Below are 18,450 nucleotides of genomic sequence, written 5' to 3' on the forward strand. Positions count from 1 at the left end.
ACTATGGTTCAGAATATGGAATCTGTGTCTGTTACATGATTGGTAATGAAGGCTTATTTGCAAACAGAAGAATTGACGTTTACAATGACATGGAAGGTTTCAGTCAGTGATTTATTGATAATACTTTGATATTTTAAGAGTAAAAATGCATATTGTTATTGAATGATTCTCTGGATTAGATCTAACCTTGTCTCGTTTGGCGATTTGAAGAAAATGTCACATCAGATTAAAAACGGAGTAGCCTCCCTTAGAGCACCTGTCCGCAAGCTCCTTCCCAGCGCGTAATATCTTCGTTACACTCTCGGTATAGTAGTATAGAGAACTCAGTGAACGGATAATCGCTGTTAGGAGCTTGACCGGTCCGCAAACGCAGACGTGATGCTCCCCTGTAGCAATAACTGTTATGTAGGGGAAGTCGTTTAAAATTAGTTTTAACTAGGTTTATATTATGTTGGTGGGAAGTTCTCACAGCTATGGAAATACCCGAAATACGGTTAGGATATTAGTGGAAATATTGATTAAGTGTGGACATTATGCATCACGTCAACAATAATCAATGGCGGTAAATGTGAATTCGTATTTGCCGTCAGACTGACTCATTTGACATTACAAACATTGATCACACATTGATCTCGATGTCGATTAATGATTTGGATATACATCCTAGGATTATTGGAATATTAAAAAAAGGTAAAATAATGATGACAATATTGTTTTATATACCAGTGACTAAGTCCACTCGTTCGTCGGAATCGTCCGCGTCCGGGACATGTCAAATTGTCAAATTCAGGAAGGATGAGTGATATTTCCTTGTGGACTACTAACTCTTATCATTTTTGCGGACTTGTGAAAATATTAAGTAATTTCTAACCCCTTATAGCTGATAATATGGAAAGCCAGATAGACCCGCCGTAAATTTCAACGGGTTACAGCTATAACGGCACCTCAGCAAAACGTCACCAGGCGAAAACGGCACCGATTGGCAAAAACGCCACCTCGCCTCAACCGAAATCGGCTACTATTGCCTGGCGAAAACGGCACCTTATTTTTGTTTTACCTTGGACATATAAATGAAATTAAAATTACATGGTAACTTGCTAACAAAAATAATTGTGAAATGTTAAAACAAGTTTACCTTAGAAATTAGCATGATTAGACCTCTACTCCAATTTACTCGCTGACTCTGATTGGGAGGCGCAGCTTACTTATTGTGAAAACACTATACGCTTTAAAGTTTATGTACCTTTACTCAATTCAACTCAATGTCAAGCTGAAATTGTATTTAGGAGGCCAAACATGGTTCAGATCACAATTATTCACAATGGCCTTTTGATGTGTTGCACGAAAAAGAATGTAAAAAAAAATCAACATGCTGTATCATGTAACAACTGTTACCAGTGGACCCATCGTGTATGTGGTACCAGACTTTCTGTGGCCCGTTATCGAGAAATTAGCTGAGTAAGCTACTATCACAATGTTCTGTGGTACATGGGCCGCTATTGTAAACACGCGATGAAGATATAATACTACACAAATCGTTCTTATCGTTATTAAAAATAGAGGTGCCGTTTTTGCCCAACACACATATAGCTAGTTTCGCCAAATGCGGTGCCGTTTTTGCCAGAGAAATTGGTGACATTTTGCTGAGGTGCCGTTTTAGCCTGCACCCAATTTCAACATAGATCAAGGCTATTGGTGTGACGGTAACATTAATTTGTTTACAATACGCTTCGTGTCTCAATATCTAAGTCGCAATACAAAACACAATACCTTATGGCTGTCTGGACCAGACTATGCAGTGATTGAGCTTCAATCGATGCAACTGAACATGGCCGTCTGAAATGAATGTTTGGATACATATGATCCAACTATAATCGATATATAAAGGAACATTTAGAAATAACTAATAGGGTTACGAAGTTTCTTATTTTTTTTAGGGTTAAGAATTGACTTGGAGTACGAAATTTCTAGGGGTATGAATTTCTTTGAGTTTTGAAATAACCGTATGTTAAAGTATGTTGATATAGTGAAGTTCATTTTCAGGGTTTTACCTTGATTTACGACCTGTGAAGATCCAGGGTAGAATAGGTCTTCAGCAACCCATGCTTGCCGTAAGAGGTGACTATGCTTGTCGTATGAGGCGACTAACAGGGTCGGGTGGTCAGGCTCGCTGACTTGGTTGATGCTTGTCATCTTATCTTAATTGCGTAGATCCTCATGATGTCAATCACTGGATTATCTGGTCCAGACGTGACTATTTACAGACCGCCGTCATATAGCTGGAATATTGCTGAGTGCGGCGTTAAACAAACAAACAAAACCTTGATTTACAAAAGTGTGGATCAAGGGGCCCCGCAATAATTAATTTTGAGGGCCCTAGGTGGCACTATGAGGGTCCTGTAAAGTAATGAAACGGTGTAGTGTACTTTACATTTTGATAATGACTTAGAGCCTGGAATGAATCGATGATCAAGTGGACAGCAGTCATGATTGATGGATGAAATGACAGACACCCATAACTGCTCTTGATGTGGTGTAGGTACAATGGATACTACTGTGCATCCCTTCTGGACACAAGTGTATTCTTTTTGGGCATCCAATCTCAATGTGTTTACTGGACATACATTTCTGTGTAGCGTAAAACCCTTGAACATGATTAAAATCATGTTTGTCTACGTTCTGGCCTCCTTATCATGTTTTTCCTTTGACCTTCTCTACTGTATGTGTATAGACAGGGGATATTATTTTCCAATTTAAATAACACATTAATGAGCTTATATTTAGTCCTGCGCTGGGAGGGGGCGGTCGGGTAGCCTTGTGGTTAAAATTCGCTCGGCACACCGAAAACCTGGGTTTGATTCCCGACATTGGTACAATCACTGGGGTATCTTGTCCAGAATTGATACTTTACAGGCCACCATCCTATAGCTGGAACACTGCTGAGTGGCTTGTAACAACAATTACATATTAGAAACACAATGACAATTGATGTCAGGGATGGAGAGGGAATGAACAAACTTAGTTAACACATCAATGAAATTACTTTGTTTCCGACAAAAGATGCCAAGTTAATCAATACCATTTTGTGTTTCCCAGTATCATGATTATAGGAAGCATTTTTAGAAAAAAAAGTGTCGAAACACAACACCACCTTCTACACAGTTGTATTTTCTGTGAGAAATGTGGACTGTCACATAAATGTGACTTATAAAGATTACTTGCAGTCTGCTCTAGAAGTCTGTCATGGGGCGCTTTTTGGAGTGGAGTGCTTAATATGGCGAATACGGCAAAGTTAGAAATTGGCACGAGTCAAACTGCCCAATGGTAATGGTATCCTAAGGACTAGTTGAAATGTGTCTCTTTTAAGGGTTTTGCTATATTTTATCATTATAAGGACTAGTGTGCGAAACCTGTTAATTTCTATCGCTGAGACCATATTTTGTTTTTGTTCCTGGTATGTTTGTGATATGATCATTAGTAATTTTATTAGTAAGCATCATGTAAAAAAACTGCCTTTGTTTATTGCGAAGACAAAGCAGATTGTACGCCAAAATAGACTCAAGTTCATTAATTACACTATAGAAGAAATAGGTTGTAATTTTCTATTTTCTTTTTTTCATATAGGTCATTTTCAAAGTTTTGAAACAATATTAAGCCTGTCCTCAGCTGACATTGAGCGAGCTACAGGTCTGTCTGCTGGTGATGTCAGTATTCTCAAGCAAGCTGTTGCTGAAGCTGTTCCAAAGCCACCAGTTGTCACAGGTAGAGTACTTGTTAACCCTCATCTGACAACACATGGTGATGATGAAATGTCTTCGAACCCATCAGGTGGGCACGGGTGGCCCAGTCGTCTAAGACCCCACAATTCGCTGTGCAGAGTTGCGTCCCTTGGGCACGCCTGAAACCTATGATTGTGGGTTCGAATCCTGGTTCGCCCTGATTATGTTTCTAGGTTTGTCAGCACCATACCCGTGCTTGTGGGTTTCACCGAAGTGGTAAATGTCTATGACCTGCATCACTTGGGGCTTTCCTCCCACAGCTGACACGCCGCGATACACTGTACAGTATTCGACATAATAAGCGCCCAGGGCGCTCTCAAGATAAGGAATGGGGTCCTCTTTTGAGAATATATTTTTGGTGAGAAAAAAACCATTTGAAAGATCGTAAATTTCGTGGTTTAAGCTGACAACCTGAAATGATTCAAAAGAAAAGTCTGTGCATATTATGCATGACAGATGTATTTTCCAGAATTAAATTGCCATAATTAAGGGCGCATATAACACACGAGTGCTTATTATACACGAATAAATAAGTGTACATTGATCAGTCAGAAGGGGTGCTAATTGGGATTGTTCACTAGCCAAAATATTAGCAAATATCGCCGTGGGCGCTTATTAGAGCGGGGCACTTATTACGTCGAATACGGTAACTGCAATACTGTTAAAAGCAGAGTTAAACCCAACTCACTCACTCACTCATTAGAACCCATTAGTTCAAACAAATAAACAGTAATCATGGCAGTGGTCATCAATTAGTTATTATCTCTAAGTTTCTTCAGATTTTTATGCTTATCATGCTTATTATGCTTATCATGCTTATCATGCTTATTATGCTTATCATGCTTATCATGCTTATTAATATTTAGTTTACAGATCCTCTGACCTAAAATATGAAAGAACCAACTCCTCAATGACAATCTCACACCAGTAACCGCAGCAACCTGCAAATCACCAACTACAACAACACAACTGGAAGATTAACATACTATAACACATTTTTTTTAAATTATGATATTATTGTAACGATTTCAAAGTGTAATCACTTGCGTTTTTTGCTACGTAGTAGTGACACCAATGGTCACAACCATTGGAGTACTGGGCACCTATTCTCACCTAGGTCGGACCGCCTTCGTGGTCTAGTGGTAGAGCGTCGGAGATCGGTGGGTCCAGGGTTTGATCCCGTGCCACGTCGTACCAAAAGATGTTTAAATATGGTACTTGTTACCCTGTCTGGTGCTTGGCATTAGGGGCTAAAACAAGGACTGGTCGGCTCGGAGTCAGTATATTGTGTCTGTGTGGGATATTCATGTTAAACTGCGGCATGGTATCTCAATGGGCTAGCACTATAAATCGACATCTGTCCGGACTCGCACGCACGCACACATGCACATCTCTTTATAAATGCAATAATCTTGGACGCAACATTAATCCCCATTTCACCTCACCACCTCACCTTGGTCCCACCATACTTTAGCAAACAAGATAGCACCAGTGGAAGTTTTAGACACTCTGTACCCATGACCTTGTCATTGTCAGTCAGAGTGACCTCCGTCAATATTTCCCCATATTTTACTCTAAAACATATGGATTTTAATTCACTAACTCTGTTGCCTTTACAGAGAGTTGACTGAGACTTCGGGCTTGTGGATAATGGTACAAGCTGCGTTAGGAAGTGTTAGCATGTTGTTGCCGTTTTCATCATTGCATATAAAACAAGCACCTGGTTACCATGGTTACAGTGGTCCTTGATGCTTTGTCATTAATGTCCTGTACACTCTGGTCCACGGCACGAGTCAAGTAAAAGTTTGCTTGGTCTAGTACACTGAGCTTATCATATTCCATACATTATCTCTAATATCTACAGAAAATTATGTCAAGAGACAATCTGGGGCGAGTAGACAAAGTAATATTTAGGCATATACTGCGTGTCTTCACGATTCTTGTTAATGTATTGGGGGCATGGGTGGCCCAGTCGTCTAAGGCGCCGCGATTCGCTGTGCAGAGTTGCGTCCCTTGGGCACGCCAGAAACCTATGATTGTGGGTTCCAATCCCGGTTCGCCCCGATTATGTTTCCAGGTTTGTCAGCACCATACCCGTGCTCGTGGGTTTCGCCAAAGTGGTAAACGTCTGAGACCTGCATCACTTCGGGCTTTCCTCCCACATTAAGCTGACACGCCGCGACATAACTGGAATACTGTTAAAAGTGGTGTTAAACCAAACTCACTCATGTTAATGTATTATTTATCTTTGTGTTTTCAGCTTTAGACTTATTGAGAGGCTCTGGCAGTGCTGTTCCCATCAGGAAACTGAGCACAGGCTGTCCTATTATAGACAAGCATCTGAAAGGTAAACACAATGGAAATGTGATACAGAATAACTTGAACATTAGAGTTGCTGCTTATGACCTATATTAGTTGTAGATTGGTTGGTAGTAAGGTGACTGCCTCTGTGGTCTAGTGGTAGAGGGACTGCAATGAGGAGTGGAAGGTCCGGGGTTCGATCCCCAGCCCGTCATACCAAAAGACGTTAAAGATGGTACTTCTTGTTATCCTGCCTGACGTTCGGCATTAAGGGGCTAAAACAAGGACTGCAATAAATGTTGACGGCAAGTGATTTACTGGATTGAGTACTGACACACCTTGTCCTTAATTTACACCCTCAATTAATAATACATTATAGTACAACAGTGATTAATCTATAGCCTCTGAAGTGAATGTATTCTGTGTATAAAATGTGACAACTAGAGTGAGGAAATTCAGTATTGATAAAATTAAAACGGCAGACACACTAAAGCGGAAAGCTTTAGACATTGAAGTTAAGTTTCAAATCATCTCTGCTGTCGATGCTGGAAAGAAATCGAAGACATAAATTGCAGATGAATTTGATATCCCTTTGAATGAACACAGTACTTATACAGTGCACGCTTTAGTTATTTATCGAGTTACATGATGTGGTCACGTGACTTGATCCAAGATGTCTGACAGTCTAAATGTTTATAATGAACTGTGGTCATAACAAACTAAAATTAGTGGTCCCTTTGAGTTCATTATAACCGTAGTTTACTGTTTGTGATTTCATCTATATATGATTTCCGTCTGTATGTGATTTTGCCCATATGTGAACCATCTATATGTGATTCCTTCTGTTAATGATTTAGCCTATATGAATCTGCCCATATGTGATTTTGACTAAATGTCATTTCACCTGTACGATTAAGTGAAAAATAGTAAAATTTGGTCCCCACATTGCCTGTAATTTAATTGACCTTTCAACTATCATTGTCATATAAGCAACCAGTTACTAATCACAGCACTGTTACTAATCCCACCACCAGTGATTAATCCTGACACAGTTACTAATCCCACCACAGTTACTAATTCCACCACCAGTTACTAATCCAGACACAGTTACTAATCCCACCACCAGTTATTAATCGTACCACCAGTTACTAATCCCAACACAACTACTAATCCCACCAGTTACTAATCCAAACACCAGTTACTAATTCCACCCAAGTTACTAATCCCACCAGTTACTAATCCCAACACCAGTTACTAATCCCACTACCAGTTACTAATCCCACCAATTACTAATCCCAACACCAGTTACTAATCCCACCAGTTTCTAATCCCAACACCAGTTACTAATTCCACCCAAGTTACTAATCCAAACACCAGTTACTAATCCCACTACCAGATACTAATCCCACTAGTTACTAATCCCACTACCAGTTACTAATCCCACCACCATAACTAATCCCACTAGTTACTAATCCCACCACAGTTACAACTCACACCACCAGTTACTAATTCCCGACACATTTACTAATCCCACTACAGTTACTAATCCCACCACCATTACTTATCCTGAAACAGTTACTAATCCCACCACCACTTACTAATCCCCCACCAATAATTTCCCTGAAATACTCACAATAGTTTTTGATAAGAGTCATAACTGATGCAATAATTTCACTGAAATACTCACAATAGTGTTTGATAAGAGTCATAACTGATGCAATAATTCCCTGAAATACTCACAATAGTTTTTGATAATAGTCATAACTGATGCAATAATTTCACTGAAATACTCACAATAGTTTTTGATAAGAGTCATAACTGATGCAATAATTCACTGAAATACTCACAATAGTTTTTGATAATAGTCATAACTGATGCAATAATTTCACTGAAATACTCACAGTAGTTTTTGATAAGAGTCATAACTGATGCAATAATTCCCTGAAATACTCACAATAGTTTTTGATAAGAGTCATAACTGATGCAATAATTTCACTGAAATACTCACAATAGTTTTTGATAATAGTCATAACTGATGCAATAATTTCCCTGAAATACTCACAATAGTTTTTGATAAGAGTCATAACTGATGCAATAATTTCACTGAAATACTCACAATAGTTTTTGATAATAGTCATAACTGATGCAATAATTTCACTGAAATACTCACAGTAGTTTTTGATAAGAGTCATAACTGATGCAATAATTCCCTGAAATACTCACAATAGTTTTTGATAAGAGTCATAACTGATGCAATAATTTCACTGAAATACTCACAATAGTTTTTGATAATAGTCATAACTGATGCAATAATTTCCCTGAAATACTCACAATAGTTTTTGATAAGAGTCATAACTGATGCAATAATTTCACTGAAATACTCACAATAGTTTTTGATAAGAGTCATAACTGATGCAATAATTTCACTGAAATACTCACAGTAGTTTTTGATAATAGTCATAACTGATGCAATAATTTCCCTGAAATACTCACAATAGTTTTTGATAAGAGTCATAACTGATGCAATAATTCCCTGAAATACTCACATTAGTTTTTGATAAGTGTCATAACTGATGCAGTAATTCCCTGAAATACTCACAATAGTTTTTGATAAGAGTCATAACTGATGCAATAATTTCACTGAGGATATCTAGATTCAGACTGAATATTTACAATATATTTTTAAAAATACTGATTGCTACTCCACAAGTTGTTAAAATAAAACAAATCTACAAACTTTCAGAATTACACAAGACTGAAATAACTTTCCTAAAATAAAAACTTGGTATTTCCACCTTCTATCTATTGGTTGCTGTCACAATGCGTAACTTGCATATAGCAAAACCTTTAATAATGGCAAATTACTACCAGTCCTTATGAGACCTTAACTAATGGTCAGTTTGGCAAGGACTTCAGGACTAGTGCCAATTTTTAACGCTGTAGAATGTCGAACATTTTGGGTTCCTTTGCGTTCAAGCTAGTCACCATTCGGGCTAGTGGACTTTCTAGGTTAATTTCTATCCCTGTACACACTAGTCCATCAGCTGCAAGTAATTCTGTCTAGCACTTACTGCAGTCACAGTGTATTTGACCAACAAGCATGTTCGGGCCTATATAAACATGTCTTGTTTCATTTTAGATCGTGACTTCCAAATTTAGAAAATGCCCCATTCCCAATACAAAATATGTCATGACTCCAATTTTTACAAGGCTGTGTAAAACCCTGAAGAGGAGAATTATATCGCTGGAAACACGTTACTTGACAACGATGAAGACAAATAATGGTCATCCTTGTTCCACCTGTACAATCAAAGATGGGGTCCAAACTCCAGGCTTCACCAACCACCTCTGTGGTCTAGTGGTAGAGCGTCCGCCCGGAGAGTGGAAGGTCCGGGGTTCGATCCCTGGCCGTGTTATACCAAAAGACGTAACCCTGCCTGGCGCTCGGTATTAATGGGCCAAAACAAGGTGACATAGGAGGGACATAACTCGTAATAGCAACTAGTGGCGCTACGATCGAGCCCAGGAATTCCAGCCTTGTTCGGCAAGGGTGGAAACTAAACTGGACTTTTATAGCCCTTGCCTAGGGAAGAGTGAGTGAGTGAGTGAGTTGGGTTTTATGCTGCTTTTAACAGTATTCCAGTTATATCACGGCGTGTCAGCTTAATGTGAGAGGAAAGCCCGAAGTGATGCAGGTCTCAGACGTTTACCACTTCGGTGAAACCCATGAGCACGGGTATGGTGCTGACAAACCTAGAAACATAATCGGGGCGAACCGGGATTCGAACCCACAATCATAGGTTTCTGGTGTGCCCAAGGGACGCAACTCTGCACAGGGAATCGCGTCGCCGTAGACGACTGGGCCACCCGTGCCCCCTGCCTAGGGAAGATGGTAAAGTGGGACAGTTGTCTGAACAGTAAGGCACGGCCCAAGTTCAGTGCACCTTCATGTTGTCCTCTGTCATTGTCTATCTATTATTTAGGAGATAAACCTATTGTGTTTTCAATGTAGAGCTAGGCTACCTGTAGATTTAACCATTGAATTGAATTTGGAACCCAAACGTACAGCGTGAGGTCTAAAACGTTCAATTCAGCACGGTTTAATTCTACCATGGCTGGTTGGTTTGGTTTGTTGTTTAACTCCGCACTCAGCAATATTCAAGCTATATGTTGGCGGTCTGTAAAAAAATCGAGTCTGGACCAGACAATCCAGTGATTATTATCACGAGCATCGATCCACGCAATTGGGATCGATGACATGCATCAACCAAGTCAGCGAGCCTGACCTCCCAATCCCGTTAGTCGCCTTTTACGACAAGCATCTACCATGGCAAAATTAAACAAAATTAAATTTGGTGTTAGCCACGATGTTGATTGTTGAATCCAATCATTATACTTTACTTTTATAGCGATCCCTCTCTTCAACGCTACCTTTGGGGTACAAAATATTTATAAGCGTTAGAGTCGTAGGGGATAGATGACCAACAAAACAGTACATGCTCTGCCTACCTTACGTGATCTATGCTGCACGTTTCAGAGTTGTATATACGTATACAAGGCAGGCATTGAAAGTGTGCAGCACAGCGATTCTGTAAGCCAACAATAAGAGGCACCCCTAAAGAAAATTGACCGCCTCCGTGGTCTAGTGGTAGAGCGTCCGCCCGGAGAGCGGAAGGTCCAGGGTTCGATCCAGGGCCTCGTCATTCCAAAAGAAGTTAAAAGATGGTACTTGTTGTTACCCTGTCTGGCGCTCGGCATTAAGAGGCTAAAGCAAGGACTGGTCGGCTCGGAGTCAGTATACTGTGTCTGAGTGGGGTATTCATGTTAAACTGCGGCATGGTATCTCAGTGAGCTAGCACTATAAATTGGCATCAGTCCGGACTAGTACAAGCAGCCACACACACACATACACGTGCATGCACGTCGCTATATAAGTGCAATAATCTTGGACGCGACATTAAACCCAATTTCACCTCACCTCACCTAAAGAAAATTAAGCAAACATCACAAGATTTAGTTAACACCATGTACCTACTACACAGTATCACTGCCGTCCATTGTGGCACAGAACATATTACTCCAGAGTTGGCTATAGACATGGCAGAAAAACTCCCTAAACTTGCTAGAACTTGAAATACACTCTCGTAGTCGATTCCTATCATGTTATCTGCCCAAAATGTATTGCCACGTCTACTTTGAATATTGTAGTAACAGCGATTCTGCATTTTGTAAATTATAACTGCACTTATCATACCTACATGTCAGAATGATGAGATCTGATTGGTCCACATGATCTTGATAAAATACTGTGTAATCCGCCTTGGAGGAGAATAAATTTTTTAGCAGGGGAATAATCTGTTATACCCTGCCACGAGCAATACAGGCTGCACGTGGATTTCGCAGAGGGAGAATAAAACCCTCATACCCAGCTTCAAAGCAAAAAGCCGCACGCTTTTTCCGAGTCAATGAAAGTCACGTGACATAGCACAAGCTAACCTCAGCTCAATGGAACAGCTGTTTTCTATCAATTTTGAATTTGTGTTATTTCTTTTACAATGTCACATAAAAACATGTCCGTGAGATAAATTTGTTGTAGCAGGATCACACAGGGTACATGGGGATTTATGCGTCCTGCGTTAGGTTTTATATGACTCACCTCCTGCTCATGGAATAAAACCTAACACGGGACACGTAAAACCCCATGTACCCCGAGTGGTCCTGCTACAACTTATAATATTGTATAAAAAATACCAAGCGACAATGACTCAGATCAATCTCATTAAAATCAGATCTTAGTTTTCGCTACCGCTAAACAAAGATCTGAGGACATCCCATTACAGCTCACGTCAGAACGACCTTTCGCGAATTTTGACTGACCAATGAAATGACCGACAAGAAATCAACATTAGCCAATCAGAAGGCAGCTTTCTTGAGCTTTACGACACTAGTTTCAAACTGGCGACTACGCTTCGAAACATATTTTGACGTATTCTCGATTAAAAAAATTAAAACTGATAAGAATATTCTGGAATGGCTTATAAATAGCCTAGATTGTATAAATATAATCATTAAACCCGTAACTGTCGTTCGGAATACCCCGTGTTAAATATTTCGTGGTTGCATGATTAGAAAACACATTCACTTTCATGATCTGGTAAGCGACGCTCTGATTGGTTGGATGAAAGGTCGTTCTGATGGACCCTTAATGGGATGTCCTCAGATCTTTGTTTAGCGATAGCGAGAACTAAGATCTGATTTTAATGAGATTGGACTGAGATAGAAGTACTTTTCTAAATATCTTAGCTTTGTTATGATGCAGTCTTCAAATCAGCTGTTTTAATCAGTGGTGGTTATTGTGATTTGAGTAATTTCAAAATTCAGGGTAGAATATCTATTGAGTCAGGTCAAATTAGACATCAGATTAGAATAATCGGTTTGTCAAGGAGAGTTGACATACCCCAATTTGATTTGATTGTTTGTTGCTTGATGGCGCACTCAACAATATTCCATCTATATTACGGCTGTCTGTAAATAATCGAGTCTGGACCAGACAACCCAGTGATTGACATCATGAGCATCGATCTGGGATTCTGCAGTTGGGATTCGATGACATGTATCAACAAAGTCAATGAGTCTGACCAACTAAACCTCCTCGTCTCCTCCTACCCCAAACTAAAGAACGATCCAAAAGAAAAATTTTACAACATTAGCTGGTGGATTTTGATTGACTGTTTAAATATCTCTAGTGGCTGACATTTGGGTGGAACATGTCCGTAGTTGACTGTTATCATATTATTTGCAGGGGGGATATTATCACGTGGTATTACGGAGATATCGGGGGAGAGTGCGAGCGGCAAGACTCAACTCTGTCTACAGCTCTGTCTGACATCGCAGCTTCCACCGGAACATGGCGGCCTGGGTGGTGGTGAGTCAGAATTTTGTAATGTTGTAACTGTAATCAATATTGAACCTTAAGCCCGACTTACACGGGTCAACACGTCGTAACGACTTGACGATTTCCATACATTGTACAACATGTTCGGTGATTGTAACTAATATCGACTAATCGATTTGCTACCACTCACACGATTCGATCTGCCAATTGAGTGTCGATCTCATGATATCTCACGATAATTTGTTTCCATGGCATCAAAATGTCTTAAGCAGATGTGGCAGCAGTCATCTGCTGCGTAATATCGTGTGAAGAAGACGGCATATGCAGCGTTCCTCTTTTCTCGTTTAGAATAATCCTTGCTTGAGACATTCCACAGGCTTTCGTGACTCAGATAGTGAGCCATAAAATGTTCGGTTTCCTCTCTTGAAAAGTCGAGGCGTGGCTTCTTCGCAGTAGACGAAGCCATGTTTCCCGCTTGTGTGTAAACAAATATCATGTGACATCAAAATGCAATTTGATTGGCAGTGCCACATCCAACTTGCCGATTAGCTAGAACAGACTCTACGCACTGGCAAACAATCGATGCGAGTTCGAGCGGGCGATGTGTCCCTTTTGTCGAATTCAATTAATCACTTAGACAATACGACTCGGTCGAATTCGGCATATCGACCCATGTGAGTCCGCCTTTAATTACCAAAAAGGACAAAAGGTTTCTTTTCATTTTCTCCAAAGTCCAACCATAAATATTTCATATTTTCAACATATGTAAAGCATGTTATTTGACACCCAGTAAGTGTGTGTCTTTATCTGTCATTTTTAGCCTCAAATGAAAACTTTGCATCTGTGAAATCAGATCCACTGGTAACACTCGTAAAATCTCCGAACTTCACCTCTAGCGTTGGTGGCAACCACCTGTGCAATAGTGACTTATACCAGTGTGTGTGTGTGTGAGCATCTATGTTGTTTTAAAGATAGCGGTGGCCTGTTTCCAAATGATTGAGTCTGGACCTCACAATCTAGGGATTGACATTACAGTCTGCACAATTGTCAGCAAGTCTGACCTCCTGATCCCTTGAGTCACCTCTTACGACCAGCAAGGCGTGCTGGGGACATATTGTAACCCAGATTTCCCATGGGGATATCCCGGTGTGGAGCCAAGTTGGACACAGCACCCATACAGCCATACCTTAGCATCGGCTTGCAATAGTCCTAGTGCTACATATCGTATCATGACTAGTGTTCGGAGCTAAGTAAGTTAAACTAATGGTGAAGGTGGTCACGTCACTTTTCATACAAATCTATGGTGGCTAATTTGTCAAAGGCATTCATCATGATAAAATGAAGATATTAAACACTGGATAATGCTGATCAAGCTGAGAGATGATCAAAAACTTCTTGGTTGATTTCTCTTCTTCTTTTTTTTAGAGGTATTGTAAGGTGAGATAAGGTGAAATGGGGTTAAACGTTGCGTTCATGATTATTGAACTTATATGGAGGGCTCAATTTGTTGAAGGCATCTAAGGCTTTCCCCTTTTTTTTGTAGTTGGTTTGAGTATTATCACCCCAAAATAAGAAATTGTGTTTTACTGGCACTTTGGTCGGAAATCAAAACAATTTGCAGGTAAAAGTACAAACTGACAGCAAAGTTGTCTCGTTACTCCTTTACAAGATTCTAGAAATATATTTAAAGATCTCCTTCCAAAAAAGAACAGACAGTAGACACTTTGCTTGAATGATATCGATCATAGATAGTTGAGATAAGTTACAGAATATGTTACAAACACACGTTGTCTGTGAAGTTTCTTAAACCATTGTCAAACTGTGTCAAACTTACACAATGGTTTTTGTGTGTCGGTTCTGAAGGTTATCTGCATGTAGGCTTTGTGTGTTCAGTGCGCAACTCAAACTGAACGGAGAGCTCTTAGGATATATTTTACGCCTGTTTGAATCAGTACAGTGGAGAATATCGACTAAAGTTCAAAGTGTCAACCATTCAGCACTATCATGGTAGTGTAGCTAGCAACAATGAAATAATTCCAATTTTACAACAGTCTATCATTGCTTATGTTCCTTGTGTGAGGGGGGGGCCACGGGTGGCCCAGTCGTCTAAGGCGACGCGATTCGCTGTGCAGAGTTGCATCCCTTGGGCACGCCAGAAACCTATGATTGTGGGTTGGAATCCCGGTTCGCCCGATTATGTTTCTAGGTTTGTCAGCACCATACCCGTGCTCGTGGGTTTCACCGAAGTGGTTAACGTCTGAGACCTGCATCACTTCGGGCTTTCCTCCCACATTAAGCTGACACGCCGCGATATAACTGGAATACTGTTAAAAGCGGCGTTAAACCCAACTCACTCACTCCTTGTGTGAGGAGTACCACAACATTCTATACCCATGTGGATTTTTTATTGTTTATTGCCTGTCACTAACATCATCAGGCAATACACAGTATACTCTAGGGCTGGGACGAGTCCAAATTTACTACCCGGGTACCCGACCCCCTATTACCTGACCCTACCCGGGTACCCACTGCAAGTCTCAAGAGTTGGGAACAAAATGTCTGATTGGTAATTGTTTTACCGCAGCCCTGGCTAAAACTATTTAGATACATGTGCCAAACAATCAGATCATGCGTTCACTGAAGTTGACTGAAGCTTTATCTTTACTCAAAGGGAATGTGTGCATTGTCAGAAAGAAATGCGAATATAAGCGACTTGTAGTGTAACCACTGAGCTATAGTAAGTTTTTGTCATGAAACAATATATCACGTGACTAAGCACGGGTCCGGGTAGTCCTGTGGGTACCCGGGTCCTACTCAGGACCCACCCGACCCGAGTACCCGAGTTACCTGTCCCAGCCCTAGTATACTCGTTACATTGTGACGCAGTAAGTCATGTTTGTGGTTACTTGTGTTGGTTTAACTGTCAAGTACTACATGACTCGGGTTATAATTACTTGAAACTTTTGGTCAGTTTCTTGTTTCTTGTCTCCAACACCTATGCTGATCATAGGAGGCGACCCTATGTGGTTAGAATATGTCTCCAACACCCTATGCTTATCATAAGAGGCGACCCAGTGGGGTTAAAATATGTCTCCAACAACATATGCTGATCATAAGAGGCGACCGTGTGGGGTTAGAATATGTCTCCAACACCCTATGCTTATCATAAGAGGCAACCCCGTGGGGTTAAAATATGTCTCCAACACCCTATGCTTATCATAAGAGGCGACCGTGTGAGGTTAGAATATGTCTCCAACAACCTATGCTGATCATAAGAGGCGACTGTGTGGGGTTAGAATATGTCCCCAACAACCTATGCTGATCATAAGAGGCGACCGTGTGGGGTTAGAATATGTCCCCATCAACCTATGCTTATCATAAGAGGCGACTGTGTGGGGTTAGAATATGTCTCCAACAACCTATGCTGATCATAAGAGGCGACCGTGTGGGGTTAGAATATGTCTCCAACAACCTATGCTGATCATAAGAGGCGACCGTGTGGGGTTAGAATATGTCCCCATCAACCTATGCTGATCATAAGAGGCGACCGTGTGGGGTTAGAATATGTCCCCATCAACCTATGCTGATCATAAGAGGCGACCATGTGGGGTTAGAATATGTCCCCATCAACCTATGCTGATCATAAGAGGCGACCGTGTGGGGTTAGAATATGTCCCCATCAACCTATGCCGATCATAAGAGGCAACCATGTGGGGTTAGAATATGTCTCCAACACCCTATGCTTATCATAAGAGGCGACCGTGTGAGGTTAAAATATGTCTCCAACAACCTATGCTGATCATAAGAGGCGACTGTGTGGGGTTAGAATATGTCTCCAACACCCTATGCTTATCATAAGAGGCAACCCAGTGGGGTTAGAATATGTCTCCAACAACCTATGCTGATCATAAGAGGCGACCCCGTGGGGTTAGAATATGTCTCCAACACCCTATGCTTATCATAAGAGGCGACCCAGTGGGGTTAAAATATGTCTCCAACAACATATGCTGATCATAAGAGGCGACCGTGTGGGGTTAGAATATGTCTCCAACACCCTATGCTTATCATAAGAGGCAACCCCGTGGGGTTAAAATATGTCTCCAACACCCTATGCTTATCATAAGAGGCGACCGTGTGAGGTTAGAATATGTCTCCAACAACCTATGCTGATCATAAGAGGCGACTGTGTGGGGTTAGAATATGTCCCCAACAACCTATGCTGATCATAAGAGGCGACCGTGTGGGGTTAGAATATGTCTCCAACAACCTATGCTGATCATAAGAGGCGACTGTGTGGGGTTAGAATATGTCTCCAACAACCTATGCTGATCATAAGAGGCGACCGTGTGGGGTTAGAATATGTCTCCAACAACCTATGCTGATCATAAGAGGCGACCGTGTGGGGTTAGAATATGTCTCCAACAACCTATGCTGATCATAAGAGGCGACCGTGTGGGGTTAGAATATGTCCCCATCAACCTATGCTGATCATAAGAGGCGACCATGTGGGGTTAGAATATGTCCCCATCAACCTATGCTGATCATAAGAGGCGACCGTGTGGGGTTAGAATATGTCCCCATCAACCTATGCCGATCATAAGAGGCAACCATGTGGGGTTAGAATATGTCTCCAACACCCTATGCTTATCATAAGAGGCGACCGTGTGAGGTTAAAATATGTCTCCAACAACCTATGCTGATCATAAGAGGCGACTGTGTGGGGTTAGAATATGTCTCCAACACCCTATGCTTATCATAAGAGGCAACCCAGTGGGGTTAGAATATGTCTCCAACAACCTATGCTGATCATAAGAGGCGAACCCGTGGGGTTAGAATATGTCTCCAACAACCTATGCTGATCATAAGAGGCGACCCCGTGGGGTTAGAATATGTCTCCAACAACATATGCTGATCATAAGAGGCGACCGTGTGGGGCTAGAATATGTCTCCAACAACATATGCTGATCATAAGAGGCGACCGTGTGGGGTTAGAATATGTCTCCAACAACCTATGCTGATCATAAGAGGCAACCCCGTGGGGTTAGAATATGTCTCCAACAACATATGCTGATCATAAGAGGCGACCCCGTGGGGTTAGAATATGTCTCCAACAACCTATGCTGATCATAAGAGGCAACCCCGTGGGGTTAGAATATGTCTCCAACAACCTATGCTGATCATAAGAGGCGACCGTGATGGGTTAGAATATGTCTCCAACACCCTATGCTGATCATAAGAGGCGACCGTGTGGGGTTAGAATATGTCTCCAACACCCTATGCTGATCATAAGAGGCAACCCCGTGGGGTTAGAATATGTCTCCAACAACCTATGCTGATCATAAGAGGCGACCCAGTGGGGTTAGAATATGTCTCCAACACCCTATGCTTATCATAAGAGGCGACCCAGTGGGGTTAGAATATGTCTCCAACAACCTATGCTGATCATAAGAGGCGACCGTGTGGGGCTAGAATATG

The 18,450-nt window shown here is 41.1% G+C and overlaps 1 protein-coding gene across 2 annotated transcripts in view; it reads left to right on the top strand.

Annotated features, from left to right (window-relative positions):
• Positions 1 to 499: 499 nt before the first annotated feature.
• Positions 500 to 18,450, top strand: part of LOC124115396 (DNA repair protein XRCC3-like) — a 55,988-nt gene continuing 38,037 nt past the window's right edge. For both annotated transcript variants that reach the window (XM_046476343.2, XM_048403116.1), the window contains exons 1-4: positions 500 to 690; positions 3,625 to 3,762; positions 6,040 to 6,126; positions 12,883 to 13,005. In XM_046476343.2, the coding sequence (XP_046332299.2) occupies positions 636 to 690; positions 3,625 to 3,762; positions 6,040 to 6,126; positions 12,883 to 13,005 (403 nt within the window). In that variant the 5' untranslated portion in view covers positions 500 to 635. The remainder of the gene's footprint in view (positions 691 to 3,624; positions 3,763 to 6,039; positions 6,127 to 12,882; positions 13,006 to 18,450) is intronic.

This window comes from Haliotis rufescens, unplaced genomic scaffold (assembly GCF_023055435.1).
Source record: "Haliotis rufescens isolate VD_foot unplaced genomic scaffold, xgHalRufe1.0.p SCAF_3, whole genome shotgun sequence".
Lineage (NCBI taxonomy): Eukaryota > Metazoa > Mollusca > Gastropoda > Lepetellida > Haliotidae > Haliotis > Haliotis rufescens.